Source organism: Dysidea avara, chromosome 5, assembly GCF_963678975.1.
Source record: "Dysidea avara chromosome 5, odDysAvar1.4, whole genome shotgun sequence".
Lineage (NCBI taxonomy): Eukaryota > Metazoa > Porifera > Demospongiae > Dictyoceratida > Dysideidae > Dysidea > Dysidea avara.
In genome coordinates this window covers 6,797,059-6,821,446 of record NC_089276.1, presented here as the reverse complement: position 1 = coordinate 6,821,446, position 24,388 = coordinate 6,797,059, and the positions used below count along the sequence as shown (strand labels likewise).

General features: G+C 36.7%; 1 protein-coding gene across 1 annotated transcript in view; it reads left to right on the top strand.

Annotated features, from left to right (window-relative positions):
- The first annotated feature begins 6,141 nt into the window (after positions 1-6,141).
- The window catches only part of LOC136256594 (hemicentin-1-like), a 55,788-nt gene continuing 37,541 nt past the window's right edge, over positions 6,142-24,388 (top strand). The window contains exons 1-9 of the mRNA XM_066049568.1: positions 6,142-6,226; positions 6,306-6,485; positions 6,970-7,233; positions 7,935-8,201; positions 8,258-8,545; positions 20,417-20,683; positions 23,410-23,673; positions 23,760-24,023; positions 24,080-24,367. Coding sequence (XP_065905640.1) covers positions 6,142-6,226; positions 6,306-6,485; positions 6,970-7,233; positions 7,935-8,201; positions 8,258-8,545; positions 20,417-20,683; positions 23,410-23,673; positions 23,760-24,023; positions 24,080-24,367 — 2,167 coding nt within the window. The remainder of the gene's footprint in view (positions 6,227-6,305; positions 6,486-6,969; positions 7,234-7,934; positions 8,202-8,257; positions 8,546-20,416; positions 20,684-23,409; positions 23,674-23,759; positions 24,024-24,079; positions 24,368-24,388) is intronic.

Below are 24,388 nucleotides of genomic sequence, written 5' to 3'. Positions count from 1 at the left end.
GACTATGATAAACTTAGACTTATTGTTACAGCAAATAAATGAAGTAAACCTCCACATAATTAGCAAGAAACTCAAGAATTATAAATATATTTTAGACTTTTTATAATGTGTCAAATGGACTGTCCACATTTTGTTATTTGATGAAACTTCAACAAAATGTTACATGTCATGTGGTGATCTGTTCTCGTGTTATCGTCAACTCAGAGCAAACATATAAACATACAAATCACGACATTAACACAGCTAGCAATAAACATCCATCTCATGGTTTATAATTGCAATACAATATGGCATGAAAGGTGGATAGCTACCACTATGATATCTTTCAATAGTAATATCTCAACTTATTCTTTTTGCTTTGTTTAATCAAACCAGCTGATATATACTCTACCAAGTCACTGAGTCATTGTTAGGAAGAATAATTTTGAAAGTTGTAGTTTAGCAATTTTTACAATTACCAAAAATTTAGGGGAGTACTTGCAGTCAGTGATACTGCCATAACTGTTAATGTAAATCTCAACACCATATCCTTTGTTATCACATACCGTAATTCGCTTTATTTTCGTGCAAAAAAAATTTTTGTGATAAAATTTTCATATAAATATTTTCGTATGATTTAGGTGAATGACTACTCTATTAAAGTAGTTCGATCTTATTTTACAATAAAATAAAAGCAAATTATGGTAGTGGTGCATGATCACTGCAAGAAGTATTAAGATTCAATAATTTCGTGATCAAATCAAAACATGTAGTTTGGTTCAACCCTTTAAACCTTTTCCAGTGTGCTGCATATGCTGCAATATCACATGTTCAAAAGACCATACATATTTCTTTGATTAAATTTAAATGTAACAAATGAATCAATTATTATCATAGTGAAATTTAAAAACTTACTGATTATGTGTTTGTTCCTCTGGTATTTCTGTTAATGTGTCATAAACGTAGTAGCTACCATCCCACAATAATGGTCACTACGTTATTTGCCTGTGCACATTAGCTAGCTATATTATTAAATATGTGCAAGTAAATCAATTATTTGTACTCTTATTTTCTGCTTTCTTCACCAAAGATATAGAGCCACTCGGTAATACATCATTATGTATCAGCAACAGTTCAGTTGACTGCATCACCTGTAAAAGGTTGAACATACTTATATGCTCAAGCCAATAACACTTTTGTTGTCGGATTCACCTCATTATCGAGCTACGGATGTGTGAAAATGGCATTTTCTTGGTTTCTGTAAAATACACACTTGTCTGTTGCACTCCCGCACTAGCTGTACTTGGCCGTTGATAGCTAGCTTATCAGACTGTACAATGTTGACTACCAAGACTATATTATACACTTGCTAGCTTCTGATTGTGGATTGTTCCATAGAACACACCCATGACAATAAAAGGACCATTTCCCAATATTGGTAGACACTCTGGGAATAAAGAGATGATTGGTGCTGCGGCCAACATGATCAGTCACATCTTTAGAGTATTGAAAAATATCTTGTAAATATGATGAAGTATATTTTGTATGGACTTAACTTGAATAGCAGTATGGTATCATCAACACTATGCTAAAATAAAGGATAATCTGGAGGTAATAGATGATGGGATTTTATTAAGGAACTTGACATGCACTCTCAGTCATACTGGTCAATTCAGCAGTAGTAGGACACCAAACATACAGCATCGTCAGCATACAAATTTAAAAGTGAGTGTTTGATGACAATAGGCAGGTCATTAATATACAAAGCAAAATGCAAGGGGCCTAAAATCGATCTTTGGGGCACACCAATTGACACCTGACCTCAGTTAGATAGTTCACCAAACAGAACTATTTGTTGTCAATTTAAAAGATAGCTACTCAGCAAGTCATAAGATGCTCCTCAAAATCCGTAACAGGTTATTTTAGAATGTAAAATTTCATGGTTGATGGTACCAAATGCCTTGGCTAGATCTAAAAATACAGCACCAGTATATTGAAGATGAAACCCACAATCAAACTAATTCAAGAGAATCTTTGAGGAGAAAAGAGCAGCCTGTTAAAAAAAAGGTATAGTCAAAAACATAATTATTGCTAGTAATGTATAATAAGTCTACTTTTGATTAAACATAGGGTATGATGGCCAAGTCTTCGTTAAAGAAAAATGAAGCTACAGCTCCCTTAGCCCCCCTCCCCCTTCCCCAAACACAGCCAATGGGTTAACACTACATACTGTATTTACTTGCTGCACCTTCAGTAGTAGCTGCACTTGAGCAGTACGACAACTGATTTTAAAATTGAGCTTGAGTCATATTTGAGCATCAAGTATACGTAGGAGTCAAGTTTGTAGACCATATTTCACTTTTTTCATTGTAAAATAATTCTGCAAAATTGAACAAAAATTTCTTACACAAAAGTTTTTGGGAAGATCAAGATACTCTAATAAAACAGTCACCCAGTTTGGCTTTTATGTAAACTATACGAAAGTATTTTACATGAAAATTTTTTGCATGAAAATACAGTGAGTTACCACATTAAGTTTTTGAACTAAGGTGAGACATTTGACCAAGTAAATATGGTAAAGACATACCATAATTAGCTTTATTTTTGTGCAAAAAGTTTTATGTAAAAATATTTTTGTATCATATACATGAATGACTGCTCTATTAGTCTGTGAGTAGTTCGATCTTACGCAAAAAAATCTGTGTAAGAAATTTTTGTACAAGTTTTGCATACAAAAATTATTTTACAACAAAAAAGAAAATTACAGTGCTACTACAGGCACCATTTTATCCTCCAATGTTGAAATAGGACGTTGAGTCCAAAGAACTTGATGGGCTCCTGGTTGAAGTGTCCAATGTTTTCTGAAACAGTGTTAAGATTTTTAAAGCACATTTTCTGTTTTGCCTTATATACTGGAGTTGAGTCTTCATTGTCTGTTTACGTTAGGTATATTATCCAAAGGGTGCAACACACGTTGCTGTCAGGCCTTCAGTGCTGGCCACCAATAATAATAATAGTGCTGAAAACTCAAACTATGAACAACCTGGGCTACTAATAAATTGGACTTGTATGATTGTTTGATTAACCAAGCCTTTAAATAATCAAATTTTACTATACAGTATAGAGTAGTACTGTATAGAATCCCCTTAAAATAAAGAATGACCACCAAAACACTAGTACTAAGAGCATCATGAAAATATTACTTTGCGGAATGGTCTAACATTATTCTATCCTTTAACCCTTACAGAAGCACCAATATTAAATCTTTTTAAAAATCACCACAACTAGTTTAATGTAATATGGTCAGTCTAGTACTGCACTACTTTTTACTGCAACAACAAAACTAAAATTCACTGTTGGCATGTACTGACAAGTGCACTAATCTTAGTGCTTTCTGTTCCTTTTCTCTTTAACTCCAGCTCCAATCATAGTAAGGCCAGGCAAAGTTGACTGTTAGTTTCTCGTTTCAAGATTTTCAAAATATCATGCAGGTGGGCGGTCATTATTCATTATTCATTATGGCTAAAACCTTGAAGAAAACACTAAAATAAACCCACTATTACAATAATGAAATTATTGTGAATATTTGAAAATCCATGTGGTGGAAATAGCCATATAATGAAAATTTTGTGGCATTTCTATTAAACCATGCGGGCGGAAACAGGAAACTAACAATCAACTTTGCTTGACTTAATCATCATCGTCATGAAAGAAAATATGTTTTTGAGGTGTAGCTATTGGAACTTTCCTTAAAGTTACATACATAATATTATGTAGATGCCACAAAGTTAATTGAGGTGCTCATGCTATTGTAAGAGCATAGAGTGTGTAAACCTGGAGCAGAAACTTAGCACTCTTCTGAATCACCTACAAGTTCCAGTCACACCTTTTGTAAACCCAATAAACATTAGTTGAAAAGGTTGTGGGTTGGAAGTTGTGGTAGCGGAACAAAGGCAACTATGTACGCAGGTGTGGATCCAGGAGCTGGCAAGGGTAGGGGCACAAACAAGTTTAGATCTATGCCATTAAAAGGGGAAGCCACTCTGATTAGCTAGTATATAGCTAACTATACAGCCTGTTATAATTGATGGATACACATAGCAACTAGTAATCACCTCTCAATACCAAATGATAATTTGAGGTGCGTAAGGTACTGGGTGATAGTTTGAGTTTGGGTTCAGGTGAATTGGCAGTAATAAAAGGGAGGAGATGATTATATGTAAGCTAAAATTATTCAATATGTCAGCAATTCAAAGTGATAGATATAGTTCTTCCTAAAAGGAAATGGCAGGTAGAAGGGGGAGGGTCATTTACCCAAAATTCCCCATGCTGGATCCACCATTGGTATGTAACTTGAAGCAGAGCTTCCCAATCAGGATTGATCCATACAAATTTGCACTTCACAGGGCATAAATTGTTTTGAAGTGTCAAACATGCTTTATTGATTTCATGATGACCAGTCATAACTCCGAGAAGACTTTATCATCAATGCTTTAATGCATTTTGGTGTTTATCAGTGAAGGGTTAAATCTTTCAAGATTCCATTCCTGTCGCTGCTCAAGCATGCCTAAAAGTTGTGGATAAGGTCATGTGGGTGAGGAACGTGCTGGACAGTTGATGGAACATCTAGACACACACAATGCCAGAGAATGCAATAACTGTTCTATGGAATGTGAAATAGAATTGCATAAAAATTTTCACAGTGGTCTATAGTTTTTATCCCGGGCTTCCAGCTCTCAAAACCTGTGATGAGAGGAAACAGATAGTTGTTTGTTAGAAAAACAGAACACTGTGACCAAGAATGTGCCAAAGGATCACTTGAGATCAGTAGTGAGATATATACTCAATAAAGCATGTTTATTATACTCACCAAGGTTTATTATTTCATTTGTGATTTTTATATTCATCTGAGCATATCAGTTTGTGAGTTGTATTTTTTAGTAACCATAACTGAAGAGAAAATGGCCTACAGAATCTGAGTGTAAAATAATAAGCAGTACTCAGTGTAAAATATAAACAGAATATTCAGCATTTACTTTTACAGAAACAATAAACAGGGAAAGTTCTAGAACTAATGTGTATGCAACCTATAATAGACCGAACTTTTATTATTATAGTGTTGGTTTGTTATTGTTGTACAGGGGGGTTCCAAAGGGTTCAGGAAACCCCCTGTAAAATTTAGACTTTTAAGTATACAGCAGGACTCTAACACACCATTTAGTGTGGCTGAGTGAGTAATAGTGTATGACACAGCACAACAATTCATAAAGCTTGCATTCATCTCTCAGGGAAGCATTTACAGAGGTAACATGAGCCCTCTTGAAAACTTGTTTAAAAAATCAATATACTTTAATAGAGCAGTCCAGTCACGTGTACTCTAACAGAACAAGCCTGCAAATAGTATTCATATGTTATGGAACTTCATTAGTGGAACACTGTAAATTCAGAAGTGTGAAGTTCATACTGATGGTATGACTCCTGCGGTCGCTTAGTGTGGTTGTCATACTTCTGAAGTATGAGCATCACACTAAGCGACCGCAGGAGTCATACCATCAGTATGATGATCACACTTCTGAATTTACAGTGAACTTTTCAGATATTCTAACATTAATTGTAAAACTGAGCATGCCCTTATACTGCTATAGCTTTGGTGTGCAGTGTTTAAAGACATAGAATTCCTGTAATTTATCACTTGGGCATGCAAAATGAATCTAATCAAAAACAGCCAAGCTATAAAAAAAGGAGTGCGGCCCTTGAAAAGGCTATGGTGAAAAAAGATGTGAAATCCAAGGTGGCGGCCAAGAAATGGCTGTGATGGTAGGTTAATGGTAAAAATTTTAATAACAACAATTCAGGTGAATTTGGTGCCGCTTGGTCAATTGGCACAAAATTCACCTGAATTGTCGTTATTAAAATTCTTACCATTAACCTACCATCACAGCCATTTCTTGGCCGCTACCTTGGATTTCACATCTTTTTTCACCTTTTCAAGGGCCGCACTCCTTTTTTTTACAGCTTGGCTGTTTTTGATTAGATTGATTTTTCAAGAATTCTGCAATCGACTGTACCGGGCCAATTGCTCCGTATTCCAATACCGTACACTATCAGTATGAGCTTAGATTCTTAGCCACCGATTAGCTAGTCGCAGAGGGCGCTTGCAGTATGGAGCTGCTGACAGCCACGTTGATTACTGCAGCGTTCGCGTTTCTCACTGGTATCACCACGATCGTCTCTGCTAATATTCCGCGTAAGTAGTGTTTGTTTGGCGGCTTGACAAACTCGCGCTAGTTAAATATTGTATTTACTGTTATCTTCTTTTCGTATAGCCATCACTATTTCTGTCAACGTATCAGTTTATCCTGGGGAAGATGCATTGTTTGTTTGCAGCTTGGTCAAACCAGACGTCAATAACGTGGTGTTTCGGTGGACAAGACAGAACGGATCAACCAACACTAGCATGTTGCTTGCAGAGGATTTTGATGAGGAAGGTTCAACTGGTGCGAGTGGTGGGGGAGATATAGTGCATAATAGCACATTGAGCATATTAAATGTCAACTACACTGATAATGGCGAGGGATATTATTGCAATTCACCCAATTGCAGTGTGGCCAATTGCACCCAGAGCTCTATTTCGTATTTAACAGGTACTAGGGGTAGTTACTTCCATACTGTCAGTTGATACACTTGTGACTGGGATCAAGAATTTTGTTTATCAAAATGTAGCCTTGATCACTTAATTTCACCTAAAAGAGCCTTGATTCTTGATTGTTAACTGTCAGTTCTCTTGTTGCTAAAAAGTTAGCTTCCAAAGGTGTTTGGTCGCCACTTTTGTGAACGTCTTGATTGCTTGATTTACTGTACATAAGCCCTTTGATTGCTTGATTGAATTTCGTAGGTGTTTCAAACAGACAGTATATAGAAGTGACTGCTTGTGTTAGTCTGTGACTGATTGGAATTCCTCAACTGTGTCATGTCATTGATCTCCATTAGTGTTAACTCCAGTGATAGTCTCCATAACATCATCTCCAGTACTGCTACAATTTGGTGACTCAGTAAATTTAACTTGTATAGCCATGGGTGGGCCAAGGTTGGTACTGGTATGGCAGAGAGATGGAATGGATATTGTAAATGGAATAATGGGGGATAGCATGGTCACTCGTATTATCACATCAGCTAGTAATAACGATTTAGGAAACTACACATGCCGTGTCACTGTTGATTCAGAGCAGATGGAATCAACTATCTTAGTAGTTGGTAAGATTTCTCTCACATAATGCACCTGAATTATGCATGCATGCTGATAAATTCACTGTGTAACCAATAATTTTGCAAAATTGGTAAATGGCCTACTGGGTAAAGTTAGTGAAAGCAGTCGTTATGGATTTTGTCACTATGCAGAGTGCTTCAAGAAGCAGATATGCTTAGCTGTATACACCATATAGCTACATACACAATATGGACTAGTTTTAGAAACCATATGTAACCAATGGTGGTGCGAGTATAGTCAGAATTTCATTAGATAAACAATTACCTAGCAACTCAAGATGTTGAATTACATACTGTTTTTTTATGTACAACTGCTAGTCTGCTACTAAGATATGTGCGCAATTATTTTGAGGCATTCTGATTAAAGCAGTCATCCATTTTTTGATTAAATTTTTATAGTGCATAAAGGAATAATTTTAGGCTTTGTCTGTATGTGTGGAGTAATGAATTCATTGCAACTATGAATCTTGTTTAAGAAACAGTAGGAGCAATATAGGTTAGGCTTGTGGACTGAGATCTGATGTATCTTTATTGGATTATCAAATCCATAGAACTGCAAATTATATTCATACGGTAATTTGCATCCTTATAACTGTTTTTACACTCTCCAGTAGAGTGGTCATACATTTAGTATTGAATATTTGGTAGTATCAGCCAATGAATTAGTTTACTATTTCTTATCTATCTAGTTGCTCCATATAGTGTGACGATTACTGATTCTACTGGAGCTACTATTGTTGCTAATTCTTCAATTGTGAATAATGGAGATTTCTTAGTACTAAACTGTACTGCTGATGGAGGTCCTGCTAACATGTATCGCTGGTTCAAGGATAACATGTTATTTGATAATGATAGTGTAGTAAACATCACTAGTGTTGAGGCTACTGATGGAGGACTGTATGAGTGTAGAGTGAGTAATGATGCTGGGAATAGTACAGCAAATGTTACCATTAATGGTGAGTATAGTGTACTGTGTCTGAGATGTGATGTTTTGTTATCTGTTGAACTATAGTTGCTCCACAATTTGTTGCTATACCACAAGACATAGAAGTAGTAGTTGGCACCCAAGTGATGTTGTCTTGTTCTGCTGATGGCTTCCCTGTACCGTCTATTTCATGGTTGTACAATGACGTAATTATAACTGATGGAATAACATCAGATATGAACACTACTGTTTCTAGTAGCACATTATCATTGTCCAGTGTACAGCTGAACAATACAGGGGATTATGTGTGTCAGATCACAAGTACTGTAGTAACAGTGTCACTGAATAGTACAGCATCTGTTAATGGTGTTGTTGGTGAGTTGATATGTGTACATTTTGTTAACCAACACAGTCTGTAGGTCTGTGTACATGGGTGTGAATGAAATTGCAAACTAAAATACCAATGAATATTGTTAACAGTTGATGTATTACATTAAATTCATTGTAGTATGGTGCATGGGCATGCAGATCAAAGAAGTATTGCAAACCCCAGTTTGTAACATGGCTAAGATTGTGGTAAAGTGTATATACCTCCTTGTAGCTATACAGTTGGAGACATCAAAAGAAATGTTGTGCCCAGGAAGTCACAATACAAGGCAATGAATTTCTATATTCTCTGCTAGAATGTGCACAGCTTTGCACTTTGAGTGGAAAGCAATACAATGGCTGGGCTGAATCGCATCAATATGCCATGGGCTCATTTTCCACTAAATAAAGGCTATCACATTACTACACTACTCGGCAATAAATATGAATTCAGCTACACATCTAAATATACAATGGGCTGCACAGAACATAGACTGAATTGTCAGTGGTATACCGCGTGCACATTTATGTAAAACTAGCTACTAAAGAATAAACTAGCTTCCAATTAATAGAGGATATGTGACTAAAAAAACATTCTAATAAATACGTGACATTTTCACACGTGGTCGAGAACAGCCTCCGGCCAAACCATCAGTAACAACCACATTCTGACTAATATTAACTACACTGATTCTAACTCTGTAGTGATGTGTAGAGCTGGTGGTAACTCAGTCATAGTGAGGGTGATAATGTTACAATAATAGGTAGGTTATGTTGCTTGTGCCTATTACATTAGTTCTCATATGTAACTGGTTATATGAGCCATAGTCATAATTCGGGATCATGGAGGTTTAGACTTTCAAAACCCAGCCTTCGTGACAGTTTGGCAGTATTTGTCAAGCACAACCAAGCCCAAGAACGTCTTCATGCTTACCGCAAATTCTTCCAACAAGTTTGTATGAAATTTCAATTTAGTTGAATTTCTACTTGTCTGCTGACCAGCCAAGCATAACTTAATGATGGATAAGACTACGAACTTGATTTCTTCACTGTTCAATATTGCTTCATCCTGAGATTTGCCTTTTCACCAACTGCAGTATGCACATTACATACACATGACACATGCAAATATCAAAACTACAGCAATTAGCTACAACACCCATCATAGTATTTTTAATTACTAAATAATCAGAATTTTTTTACTTCGGTACTGCTGAAACGTAACGTCGAACTGCTTGATTGCAAGTGTTTAAGAAACTTGCTAAGTAAAGGGCATGGCACCTGTTTCCTTTGCGACTATTTGAGCGGTACCATATGAACCCTTTCTGTTTTCCATGGCCCATATATGAATGATGCTACATAGCCCTGTGGGAAATTCGGCATTGAATAAAAATAATTGTGGTTACGACATGCCAACGTAGGGACTTTCTGATAGTTGTAATACCATCATTAATATAATTTATCTTGTTTCAATAGTTTTTATTGCTTGAACAATAAAGCTATTGTACAGTTGGTTTCACAGCTGTTATGGACCGTGTGCAAACTTGAATGTGGTCTAATTGTAAAAAAAAAAATAACAGTAGCTATCAGTTCATTGCAAACCCTTCCTAGAGTAGAATGTCTCAACCTGGTACAAGCATAAGTATATTTGCTGTGTGAAAACAATATTAGCGCGTACATTTCCTCTACTTCAACATTTACAACATAGATTTGCCACAAAAAATGGCATCAACGGACCTTATCTGTATTGATGTCATCATTGACAAAATGGCCGTGTTAGTGTGGGACTTCATCACGATTTTATTCTTAGTAACTAGAATGAGCCTTGTTTGTGGATTTCACAACATGGGAACATTTGATGATGAAGATAAGAGGCTAGTTAGCGTGATGTGATGATGTGAAATAATCTCACCAGGCAAAACCAGGCCTAAGTTTTATAAAACGGCGTGCATTTGTCTTGTATGTAAGTATGTATGCCCCTTGCTGCTGTATAGTACGTTATCTTAGCAAAATGCTGCCTCTCCCAATACAACCCTGTACAAAGTCCCCACACTAACGGCTAAGGCTACAGGCTTGATTTTTTCACTGTTCGATGTTGCTTTGGCCCGAGAGGTGCCTTTTGGCCTACCACAGTACGTAAAATACATTCTTCATGGACTTACCAGTGTCCTCCTTTGTGTCCCATTCATCTTTGCTGATAGCTAAAGGTGTCAATTTGGTGGTAGCACGTGATGGCTTCCCTTAGAAACGGAAATCGTCCGTACTATTTTGATTGCAGAGGTGCTTTTCAAACAGTTCTGGATTCGTACTGCTGTGTAACAGGTTGAACATAGCCGACAGCGAAGCGTAATGGATACTTCACTTTTCAGACAATAATTAATATAATTGGGGTGCGCAGCACCATTTCTTTTGGTATGCGTACATTGTAGAGGTGCTTTCCAAGCCCTTTATTCAAAATGCTGTGTAACGGGTTGAACATAGCTGACAATGAAGTGTAATGGGTACTTCACTTTTCTGACGATAATTGATATAGCTGGGACGCGCAGCACCATTTCAGATGCCATATGTGTGGGTTCTAAAAAGTACTGAAACAAGTTGGAGCAGTCCATGATATTAAATCACAGTAAAACAATAAGAAGTGTTATATCCCTACTGTGCATTTCTGTTATCTTGAGCACAGTAGGGATATAACACTTTTTATTGTTTTACTGTGATTTAATATCATGGACTGCTCCAACTCGTTTCAGTACTTTTTAGTGATGTGCTATGGTCCCTACTCTAGTTGAAAATTCCAAATTTTTGTAGAAGAATCAGAGGAAAAGCCACCGAGTTACAATGTGAAATCCAACTACGTGTAATAAGTGTGAGATCGAGATACCCTAATAGTACAGTCACCCTATTAGAGCATTCAGTTTATATATAGCTAAACTTACTTACGTAATTTAAATAGCTAGTTCATTGTGTTTTATTAGTTCATGGCTTTCATTCATTTGATGATGTTTGTGTTGTTCTTGTAACTAGCAAGGAAAAAGCATAGGAAAGTAGTGATATCCATAGATACTCTACATGCCTAGGTCCAGTCATGGATTTTTTCTCCTTTCTCCACCTTTCAAACACACTTTCTGTCATAATTTTCATGAGACTGTAGGGCCAGGTGTCCTAAAGACCTTAGAGACTTAATAAATAAACTAATATCCATTTGGTTCCACATGGGGTACTTTGAGATAATAAGTCACTTTCTAGAGTTCCTTGGATACATATACATGAAATTGACAAGGAGAAAACATCCTGACCGCCTGGCAGACTCCTGTAAGCATTCGAGTGTTAATCGGATGGCTGCAGGTTCGAGGCTGCCTAGGTCCAGTCATGGATTTTTTCTCCTTTCTCCACCTTTTCAGACACACTTTCTGTAACAACTTTCAAGAGGCTGTAGCACCAGGTGCCCTACAGACCTTCAGCACTTGTGCTGTAAAGCCTTAATAAATAATTTTTTTTTAAAACATGGATATTGCCTGGATCGAGAATTCAGTTACAAACAAGTCACCCTGTCAAGAATTAAACTATTATAAGTAACCCTGTAGAGAGTTCAGCTACAAACAAGTCTCCCACTAGAGAGTTCAACTACAAACAAATCACCATGTGGAGAGAAACAAATCACTCTGTAGATAGTTCAGCTACAAACAAGACAGCCAGTAGAGTGTGTTCAGCTACAAAAAAGTCACTCCGTAGAGTTAACCTATAAACAAATATTCCTGTGGAAAATTCAACTACAAACAAGTCACCGTAGCAGGAGTACATAATGGTACTAGAGAGTTCAGCTACAAACAAATCACCCTGTAGAGAGTTCAGCTACAAACATGTCACCCAGTGGAGAGTCCAGCTACAAACATATAGTCCTGTGCTACAAAACAACTCACCTGTAGAGAGTTAAGCTACTTTTGTAACTAAGTTATGTAATAGATTAATATTAAAGTAACTAGTAATATAACTAGTTACTTAGTAATTTGTAATGAGAAATAATTATAAACTTCCAAAATTACAACAAGTTGGAATCATTTCATAGTTGCCTGTTGAGAAATATAGAAATTTGTGTAATTATATATTGCTTACATCGAGATCTCAGTTATCCTTCCTGTAGAAAAAAATACAGGTAAAAAGAGAAGCCCCAAAGCTGGCCTATATGGACTGCTTTGGAGTATACAAATGCACAAAGTAGTGATTTCTAATCCAAAACAGCTAAGCTGTAAAATGGTTGTGGCTCCCAAAATTCCATTGTGAAAAAAGATGTGAAATCCAATTTGGCAGCCAAGAAATGGTTGTGATGGTAGGTAAACGGCAAAGAAATTTTAATATTGACAATTCAGGTGAATTGGTACTACCTCCTCCAACTTTCACTAGGACTTAGCAACAAATTTACCTGAATTGTCATTATTAAAACTTTTGCTATTTGCCTACCATCACAGCCATTTCTTGGCTACCAACTTGGATTTAACATCATTTTCACAATGGAATTTTGGGGGCCACACCCTTTTTACAGCTAGGCGGTTTTGACCTTATCAAGTAGAGAAGTGTATGAAGTTATACAGGGACATACAGGGGAATTTTGAAAAATGGTTTCCAAGTGACTGTTCTATTAGAATAGTTTGTCATACAGTATACTGTTGTACTGTATAGTAGGTGTAGGCGTGGCCCACAAAAAACATTACTTAAAAACCAGCCTCAATTTTTCCTGATGATGATGAGGCAGTATCGATTAGGTAAAACTAAGCTCAAATAAACTTTCAGATCAACCTCATCAGTTTCTCCCCATATGAGTAGGTCGTCAACAACAACTTCTACTCCATCAATGTCCCGAAACATATCTGACATGATCCTTTGAAAAATGTCCTGGGATGATGATAGTCCAAGGGGGAGGCGCTTAAACATGTACTGTCCAAAAGGTGTGTTAAATGTGCACAACTTTGCACTGGATGGGTCTAGCTTCACTTGCCAAAATCCAGAGCTGGCATCTAGGACTGAGAATACTTTGGAATTTGGCACTCTAGTGACTACTCATTGGGTAAGGTTCATGCTTTATGGCTTTATTCAGGTCACTTGGGTCTATGCAAATTCTGAGGCTGCTGTTAAGTTTGACAGTAGTGACCACGCTATTTACCCAGTCTGTGGCTTCTTCAACTTTTTCAATTACATCTAGCTCTTTCATTCGGTTTAATTCTACTTGGATCTTGGGCCGCAAAGTGACTGGAACTCATCTAGGCACATGAACAACTGGTTGACAAGCTTTATTTACTTTGATGAGATAGTCAGTGTTACTTACGCAACCCAATCCTTCAAACACATCGCTGTAAGAGTCCAGAAAATCAGTATCATTGTTGTTGGTTGCATCCAGACGTTGCACTAGTTTCATTTCCACACATGTCTCCAAACCAAAAATGTTTGGAACTTCTGGGTCGATAACTTCAAAGTCGACAACATCAAGGTTTCCTTTGTGTTCACATTTCATGGTAACTCTGCCACATGCGTTGAGGCGTTCATCACTAAATACAACAAGTCTTGCATGTGAGCAAGATTGCTCAATGCAATTGTAAAATATGAACCCTCAAAGTTCTACCATTACTTCATTTTTTCTTTGTTTAGGGGGCTTAAATTATTCTTTTCGCACACTTTACAAAAACCATATTAAAATGCAAATTACGCATAGCTCGATTTCTTGAACTTTGGTGCACTTTAAGAATGTACTGTGGCAAAATCACATACCATGTTTGGTGCAAATCTGATATACGGACAATTATTTTCACTAACATGCCTACAGGGTAAACTGCTAAAAATCAATATGCATATAGGTCAATCATCATAACTCAAACCTTTGTTGTGGTTTAAAAGAAATCACTTTACAGCTGTAGAGTTACAAGACAAAAAACTAAAGAACAGTAAATCACAGGGTTGAGAGAACAGTGAGCATGGAATTAAATCAGTGCATGAAAAATGTCAAAAAACATACCAGCATTTGTACCAGGGACCTCCATACCAAACACCCAAATCCTTAATTACTGAGTCGCTACTATCACAACTGTTCACCTCACTTAATTTCTACTTTATGAATGAAAATTCTATCTAATATCTACTCAGTAGTACAATTTTATAATTTCATAGATCTACCAATGGAAAATCTAAATTGTTCTATGTGTATTCTATTGGTAGTCCTTGAAAAAGTACACTCTATTAGAGCATTACAAAAGTAATCAAATAAGCTCTACAATACAATACTATTGTAACTTCTCTATTATTCCATTGAATCAGAGCCAATGTAGTAGCCATTTTGGTATCGATCGGTATTGGTATGCTAACATCCTGATAATACAATCATGTATGCATACGTAACTTGGAAGGTATTTACTTTGTTATTGCAAATAAATATAGGAACTATATTACAACTTTATATAGCCATAGCCATAGCCATGAACAAGCAAGCACAAAATTATAGAGCAATTATCAGTATAAATAAATGGCATAGTTCCTTTGGCTTTGGTATTGGATTGGTAGGTATTCCTGTATTGGTAAAGCTCTACAGTACTTTGTCTTATATGATCATTGTATCTGTAGGTTAGAAGAAATTTTAAGCCTCAAAGCCATTTATGGTTGGCGTTGGGATACTTTAAATACAAAAATAAGTGAAATCCATGTAAAAACAACCAAGATGCATCATAAAAGGGTGTTACCTTCAAAGATCTGAGTGAAAAAGTTGTGAAATTAAAGGTGGCATCCACGAAACTGTTGCAATAATGTTAATGATAATAAATAATTTTAGTAGCGGCTTTGTGCATTGTTACACATTAACATCATTGCAGCCATGAATGTTTGATTTCACAACTTATTTTACCCAAGCTTTTGAAGGTCTCATCCTTTCTATACAGTACAAAGCTTGGTTGTTTTTGCATAGATTACATACAGTGGAACCTCAGTTATCTGAACCCCTTGGGACCAGAGATGGTCCATAAGTCTGAAAAGTCAGTATATCTGAAATTGTGTATAAATAGCCTTAAAATAGCATAACGAACATTAGTATTCAACTACCCTAATAGAACAGTCACTACTCTAATAAAGCAGTCATTTCAGTAGTTTGTTTAACTGAGAATCCGGATAAATGGGGTCCGGACAACTGAGGTTCCACTGTATATATACAACAAAGCCACACCACTTCATTTTGTGATGGTCATCTGACCCTTCACCCGACAGTAGTAGACATGACTACTCCTTAACTGTAAAATATTCTTCCTTTTTCTCTCCACAAGGTAACTATAAAAGTCACTCTGCAATGCAGCATGCTCTGGAAATAATTGTGGTACTTGTATGGAAATTTTATGCCAACTAGTCCATACTGGTCTGTCCATGATGGATTGTAAACACAGGCATCAGATATTGCCCCTAAAGAAAGGGAATTCCTCACTTATCGTATAGTAGGTACTTTTCGAAGGATTTTATTTTCAGATATTTTGAAGGGGCTGTTCTCTTTGATAATAAATTACCAAAATCTGACCACTAGACTTTAAAATAATTTATATATTCTTCAAACTTTAAAACCTTTAAACTGCTTTGCAAAAATTTTTTTTGCTTTGAAAATAACCCGCTATATGGTATCACAAATCCTGCCTTCACTGCTACTAAAAATCATTAAGATGACAATTGCAGTTAGATGTCACCTGAAGGTTAATATAACATTGTAAGGCTGTAGGTTTCTTAGACCTTTCCCACTGCTCTGTTGGAGTGGACAACTGCTTACCTATGAGCTGTTCAATGAAGGAATCGGGAGCAGTAGTGGATCACATCCATCTATACATGGATACCGTTAACTGATATCACCAAACTGCATACAACAGTGATGACTGGTCCTGATCTATTGTCTCCTTTTCTATTTGACATTATCCTTTCTGGTGTTACAGTCAACATACTTTTGAACTCTTGAATAGATGGCAATTCAAACCTGTCTGTTTCTCCTTTTCCCGTATCTGCAGGCTTTCACTAAAACACCAAAATCCTGGGTTTCATGGCTTCTAAAAACATTCAAAGCTGCTGTAATCCAGTGCCTTTGCATTTATTTAGACAGGGGATCAAAATCAATGATAGGTTCCAGTTCATGTTTTTTCTCCGTCTATCATATACTTTTTAAAAGCCACATTGCACACCTCAACCTTGCTGTCTTTATGATAACATGGTTAGCTCCACTGGCACTCCAGTGATGTTATGGGGACTGGTTGTGCATTACTGGAGTTATCTTCATCTACTTTAGCTATGCTATCAATCTCTAGATCTGTTGGACACAGCATGAAGAAATCCAGAAATATGCATACATGAAACAGATTCCTGGTGGAAGGATAATAGTAAAGTGGCTAAGTGACAAATTTTGATGAACCCATTCACTTTATGATAAAGGCACCAAATTTTCTATGGAGGTTGAGTAAGTTATACTAAATCATTTGAGATGCAGTGCCACGTCAAAATCATTGCCCGAGGGCATGTTTCAACTAGGTTACAAGTCCATTTCTAGCTGGTCATAAAACCATATAAATACATTCAAAATCTGTTTTTGCTTAAATGTATTTCAAATTACTGGTGCAGTAAGAATTCTTTCAAAATGTGGTATTTTTAAACACTTCTAATGGAACCAATATTTCAGTGTAAAAATTGCAGGCACAACCCAATAGAAATAATAATAATAATTAGTGCTGAAACGAACAGTCGGTTATTTGACTATTCGGTTGGCATGGCATTATTTGATACGTTCCAATACTATTCAAATATTTGTTAACATTTTTAAAACTGTGCTAAAGCCAAGTTTGAAGCTATACGATTGTGAACAAAGTAGCATATTCATATATTAAAAATCTATTTTAGAAGAGGTAGAAGCTCTACAGCTTTATACCTTGCTCTCTAAAGAGGGTTTCAGTATTTATTTGATAGAAATAGGCGCTTAAAGAATAATCGAATATTCGGTTGTTTCGTTCACAACTATTCGAATAGTGAAAATTGCTATTCGTTTCAGCATTAATAATAATATACTGTACATCTATGCAAAGTTTCAGCATACTTACTACTGAGTACTTTATGGTTTCCCCAATACATTTTCTATTGGTTTTACAAGTGGATTGCACATCCGTTGTCAGTCACACACAGTCATACTACAATGATTCATGTGAAAACCAACCAACGAAAGGTGAGCAGACACATTTCAAATCCAAACATATCGTCCTCTAGACTATTTTTCATGTGATATCACTGACAAAAGAATTGTAACTGACAACCGTCTTGCAATTTACTGTATTTGTCAGGTTCTTTGTGATTGGTAACTTTAATGGCACCTGATCTAATAATGAAATAGTATGAATCAAGCAAATATTGTACCAAGTTTGGTGTTTTTGTCAAAAAGTGAATGATTTTTTTTTGCTTACTCACTGCAAAGCTTACCTATGCTGAAGTTTAATACAGGCTTCTTTTAGTGTTTAATTCTCATAGGCTGACTGCTTTTACCACTAAAAGAGTTTGCTCAAGTGAGTGCATACGGACAAACATAGGTAGATAGACAGACAGACAGACAGATAGGTAGATAGATAGATAGGTACACACACATGTTTTTATGAAAGCAATTTCAGTAAACCATGCAGGTGCGCACCTGCTTTAACAGCATATACCTAGTTTAAAATAAAGGAAGTAATTTGTATGTATTAATGACATACGTATTTTCAGTTACTTAAATGAAAGACCTATTCAAGAGAATATTATTTAATATTTAATAGAACAGCCATACAGTTTTTAGTTGGTGCTTGACATCAAGACACACAGCAGCGGCCAAGAAAGCCGGCGTGCCACACCGTGAGTATATTTACAGGAAGAAACAAAACGCAGTTTTCATGCATACATAGCTCTGTGGTCCCATCCTGAATTGGAATCATTTTTATACTGCAAATGCCCTCCACCTTCAGGACTCCACATACCAAATGTGAGCAAGATTGCTTAACACAATCGTGAAATATAAGCCTTCAAAATTCAGTTTAATTTCTTAATTTTTTTCTTTGTTTAGGGGGCTCAGGGGGCTTAGATTATTCTTTTCGTACACTTTACAAAAACCATTATAAAATGCTAATGTGTAGCTCAACTGTCTTGAGCTTTGGTACATTTTAACAAAGTATAGCGGCACAATCATGTACCACTTTTGGTGCAAATCTGATTAATATTCATAGAGTTATGGACAGTTATTTGCGTTACAAAAGGCCAACTTGTTGTCACGTCTACAGGGTAAACACTTATGGGAATAACTTAAAAATCCATATGCATATAGGTTAACTATCATAGCTCAAACCTTTTGTGGTTTAAAAGAAATCGCATTGACAGCTACAGAGTTACAAGGCAAAAACCAAACAACTGTAAATCAAGGGGTCGAATTACCATCAAAATACTTTAATAGAACAGTCACTGCAGGGTAAAAAAGGTGCATAAAAATGTCAAAAAAGTTACTGACCAGCGTTCGAACCAGGGACCTCCATACTGAACACCCAAATCCCTAACCACTGAGCCGCTGTTATCACAGCTAATCATCTCACTTTATTTCTACTTTATAAATGAAAAAATTCTAGCTAAAGTCTACTCAATAGTCAAGTTCATAATTTCATAGATCTACCAAAGGAAAATTAATCACCAAAGGAAAATTAATCACCAAAGGAAAATCTAGAACATTCTACAAAAATTATTAAAGTATATAGCTGTGTCATATGGCTAAGTACAGCTTGTGTGGGAGGACAACATACTCATTTAACGGAAACAGAAAATGCCATTTTAATGCATCTGTTGCAGCCTGTTTACAGGTGAGACCCGGCCTTCGATATGCAACAGTTAATAATGAGGATGGAGCTCGTGTAGACGTTTATGCTTCAGGATTCTGGGGAGGTAAGCAAACATCTGAAGACATTGTTTTTGATGTCAAAGATAAGGCTATTGCACCTTCATATCGTGGTACCAAGTATCCTCACCTGGTAGTTTTTTGACGTTTTGACGGCGTGAGAAACAACGGAAGTATGAACAACAAAATTGAGATGGGTTCTTTTACCCCACTTGTATTTTCAAATTAAGGGGTGGTGTGGGTCATGCTGCTCAGTGCTATTACAGAAGACTTGCTCTCCTTGTCTCTCTTCAGAAGGAGTAGTGTCATATAGTTTTGTGATGTCAGGGTGGTGCCAAGGAGTGCTGGTAACCCCGGGAATAATAATAAAAAAATCTAAATAAAAGTTTTCATGAATCTGTAGCTCCATAGTGCTTGAATGGCATTTCTGCAGTGGAAGCTTCATCAGGGTAGGGAATCTCCCATTCCTAGTTTGAGTCGAATCTGCCTAGCTATCATTGGGGGGTATACACACCTTCAAAATTCATCTTATTTCAGTTCTTCATATAGCCACACAGTCTTCGATGATTCCTGTAGTAAAGGGAAAAAAGTTAAAAGGAATTATCAAGGTCAACCATAGGCTGGTTTTGGAACTTGCAATTACAAAAAGAAGTGATATCCACACAAAACAGCCAAGCTGTAAAAAAAGATACAGCCTTAAAAAGCCTGGGTGAAAAAGTTGTGAAATCAAAGGTGGTGGCCAACAAATAGCTGCAATGATGTTAATACTAATAATTTTTAACAATGCACAGCCATTATTAAATTTGTTAGCATTAACATCATTGCAGACATTTGTTGGCCACCACCTTTGATTTCACAACTTTTTTCACCCTGGATTTTTAAGGCTGTACCTTTTTTCACAGCTTGGCTGTTTTTGTGCAGATAGTATATACAGTTGAATGGGCTCATAAAGTATTGTTACATTCACATATTTTGTTTCAAACTATTAGACAACATTGTTGGATTAATGAACATGTCAACATTTCCTGGTGAAGATGTCACTTGGATGTGTAGTGTCCAGTCTACCACAGATCTAACCTTCACATGGTACATTAATGGTGTTGTGGTCTCCTCTGAGATGGGAACAGCCTCCGGCCAAATCATCAGTAACAGCTACACTCTGACTAATATTAACTACACTGATTCCAACTCTGTAGTGATGTGTGAAGCTGCTGGTAACTCAGTCACAGTGGAGAGTGATAATGTTACACTAACAGGTAGACTATGTTATTTCTGTCTATCATACAGTATGATAGTACCGTATAGTAGGGACCACAAAGGTTATTGTGTGGCCCATGAAAAACATCACCCAAAAACCAGCCTCATTTTCCCTGACAACGATGAGGCAGTATTGGTTAGATAAAACTAAATGCAGACAAGCCTTCATATAGACCCGAAACGTTTTCAACAAGTTGCTAAGGAATTTAAATAAAATATTAAGCAGAATTTTCTACTGACTGACTGACTGACTGCCTGACTTATACCTTCTGACAAGCTTAACTCGATAATGGCTAAGGCTACGAGTTAGATTTTTGCACTGTTCGACATTGCTTCAGCTTGACACGTGCCTTTTGACATACCACAGTACTTACAATGCATTCTTCATGGACTTACCAGTGTCCTCCTTTGTGTTCCATTCATCTTTGCTAACAGTGAAAGGTGTCGATTTGGTGGTAGCACGTGATGGCTTCTCTTCGTTATGGAAATCATCCATATTTTCATAGTGACTACTTTGATTGTAGAGGTGCTTTTTGAACAGTTCTTGAATCGTAATGCTGTGTAACGAGTTGAACATAGCTGACAACAAAGCATAATGGATACTTCACTTTTCAGATTATAATTGGTAGCTGGGACACATGGCACCATTTCTTTTCTTTGATGCAGTATGCATGGGCAGGTCCACAAGTCATAATAATTTTATTTTACAAAAAATGTTAACAAACAAGTACACAGAAAAATTTGGAATTTTCAACAAGAGTAGGGACCATAGCAAGTCAATAAAAAATACTGAAACAAGCTGGAATAGTGCACAATATTAAATCACAGTAAAACAATTTAGATAAGAAGTGTTATATCTCTACTACGTTCAAGATACCACAAGGAAGAGCACAGTAGGGATATAACACTTCTTATTGTTTTACTGTGATTTAATATTGTACACTTCTCCAGCTTGTTCAGTACTTTTTATCAATGTGCTATGGTCCCTACTCTAGTTGAAAGTTTTGTGTACTTGTTTTACCACATGTACACTAGTTCTCATATATAAAGGGTTGCAAGAATTAGTCATAGTCATAAGTGTGTACTGTATATTAGGGATCATGGAGGTCTGTACCTTCTCACAAAAAGTGTTGACCAGACACCAGCCTCACAATACCTTCATGGCACCTTGGTAGCACTGGTTAGGCTGAAAATGCCCACAGTATGACTTGAAATGCTTGCAATAGGTTATTACAATTTTTTTTTTTAGTTTCATGCAGCAGAATTTTCTACTGACTGACTAGCTGATTGACTGACTGATGGATGGATCGACGGACTGACTGACTGACTGACTGACTGACTGACTGACTGACTGACTTGACTGACTGACTGAATTTCTGATGCCTAAACTCAATAATGGCTAAGGCTATGGGTTCACTGCTTCAGCTTGACTAGGTGCCTTTTGGCACACCTCACTACGTGCTTCATCCTTTGTGTCCCATTTATCTTTGCTTATAGCCCAAGGTGTTGATTTATGGTTGTGCTGTGCGATGGGTTCCCTACATTTGTAATGGGAATTGTCCAAGTTTTCTGTTATGACTGGATTGATTGTAGAGGTCCTTCTCGTAGTGTTCCTTGTTTGTAAAACTGTGTAGCAGGCTGAAAACAGAACATAATGGCATTTCACTATTTCAGTATTATTGATAGTTGGGACACACGTTCATATGAAAACAATAAGCCTGGCGCCATTGTTTCTTCTAATGCAATATGAGGGGGATCAACTGGTTAGTCATTTTCATAAGTGTGTTTAATGTGTGTTACTGTATATTAGGGATCATGGAGGTTTGCACTTTTCTCACAAAAGAAATATCGCCCAATAATCAGCCATGGTTTGGTAATATTGGTGAGGTATAACCAAGAGTCCCTTACTTGTGTTATGAACTCTTGGTATAACCAAGCCAAAAAATGCCTTTGGTATGACTTGAAATGCTTCCAATAGGTTACCACAAAATTTTTAAAAAATGAGTACGCTGACTGACTGATTGACTAGCTAATTGACTGACTGACTAATGGGCTCACTGTTCGATGTTGGTTCAGCCCAACAAGTGCCTTTTGGCATATTGCAGTACGTACAGTGTGTGTTTCATATGGACTTACCTGTGTCCTCGTTTGTGTCCCATTTATCTTTGCCGACAGTGCAAGGTGTCGATTCATGGTAGCACCATATGATGGCTTCCCTACATTTACAATGGGAATTGTCCGAGTTTTTCATTGTGACTGGATTGATTGCAGAGGTCCTTCTCGTAGTGTTGTAGTGTTCTTTTTTTGTAATGGGTTGAACATAGCTGAAAACAAAGCATAATGGCAACTTTACTATTTCAGTAATTGATTGTTGGGGCACGTGTTCAGATGAAAACAATAAGCCTGGCGCCATTGTTTCTTTTAATGCAGTATGAGTGGGTTCACCATAATATTGTTGCAAAAAAGTAAACAAACAAGTAGAAGAGCATCAAAGAAAAAAGTAGTGAAACAAGGGAGGTTGCTTACACCTACCTACTTTAGTCATGGATTAAATGTCCACTGGGTATGTAGGCAACCTCTTTTGTTTCGCTACTTTTATTTCTTTGATTCCTAACCAAACTTAAATTTCCTTCTACTTGTATACATATAATTATTATGATCATTAATGCATTGTGTAACTGATTGGATTTCTTTAACTGTATTAAATCATTGATTTCCATTACAGTGTTAGCTCCAGCAATAGTGTCCATAACAACATCTCCAGTATTACTACAATCTGGTGACTCAGTAAATTTAACTTGTTCGGCCATGGGTGGGCCAAGGTTGGAACTGGCATGGCAGAGAGATGGAATGGATATTGTAAATGGAATGATGGGGGATAGCACGGTCACTCGTATTATCACGTCAGCTAGCAATAACGATTTAGGAAACTACACATGCCGTGCCACTATTGATTCAGAGCAGATGGAATCAATTGTCTTGTTAGTAGGTAAAGTTTCTCTCACATAATTATGTAAACACATGAGCTGATACATTCACCTTCAGCCAGTGTATTAACTGTCTGTGTCTACGTAGTTGCTCCTTATAATGTGATGATTACTGATTCCAATGCGATGGCTGTTACAAACCCTACAACTTTGAATAATGGAGATTCTTTAGTACTTGATTGTACTGCTGCTGGAGGTCCTGCTAATATGTATCGCTGGTTCAAGGATAACATGTTATTTGATAATGATAGTGTAGTAAACATCACTAATGTTGAGGCTACTGATGGAGGACTGTATGAGTGTAGAGTGAGTAATGATGCTGGGAATAGTACAACAAGTGTTACCATTAATGGTGAGTATAGTTTACTGTGTCTGAAATGTGATGTTTTGTTATCTGTTGACCTATAGTTGCTCCACGATTTGTTGTTATCCCACAAGACATGGAAGTAATAGTTGGCACCCAAGTGATGTTGTTTTGTTCTGCTGATGGCTTCCCTGTACCAACTATTTCATGGTTGTACAATGACATGATTATAACTGATGGAATAACATCAGATATGAACACTACTGTTACTAGTAGCACATTATCATTGTCCAGTGTACAGCTGAACAATACAGGAGATTATGTGTGTCAGATCACAAGTACTGTAGTAACAATGTCACTGAATAGTACAGCAACTGTTAATGGTGTTGTTGGTGAGTTGGGTACAGTTTGTT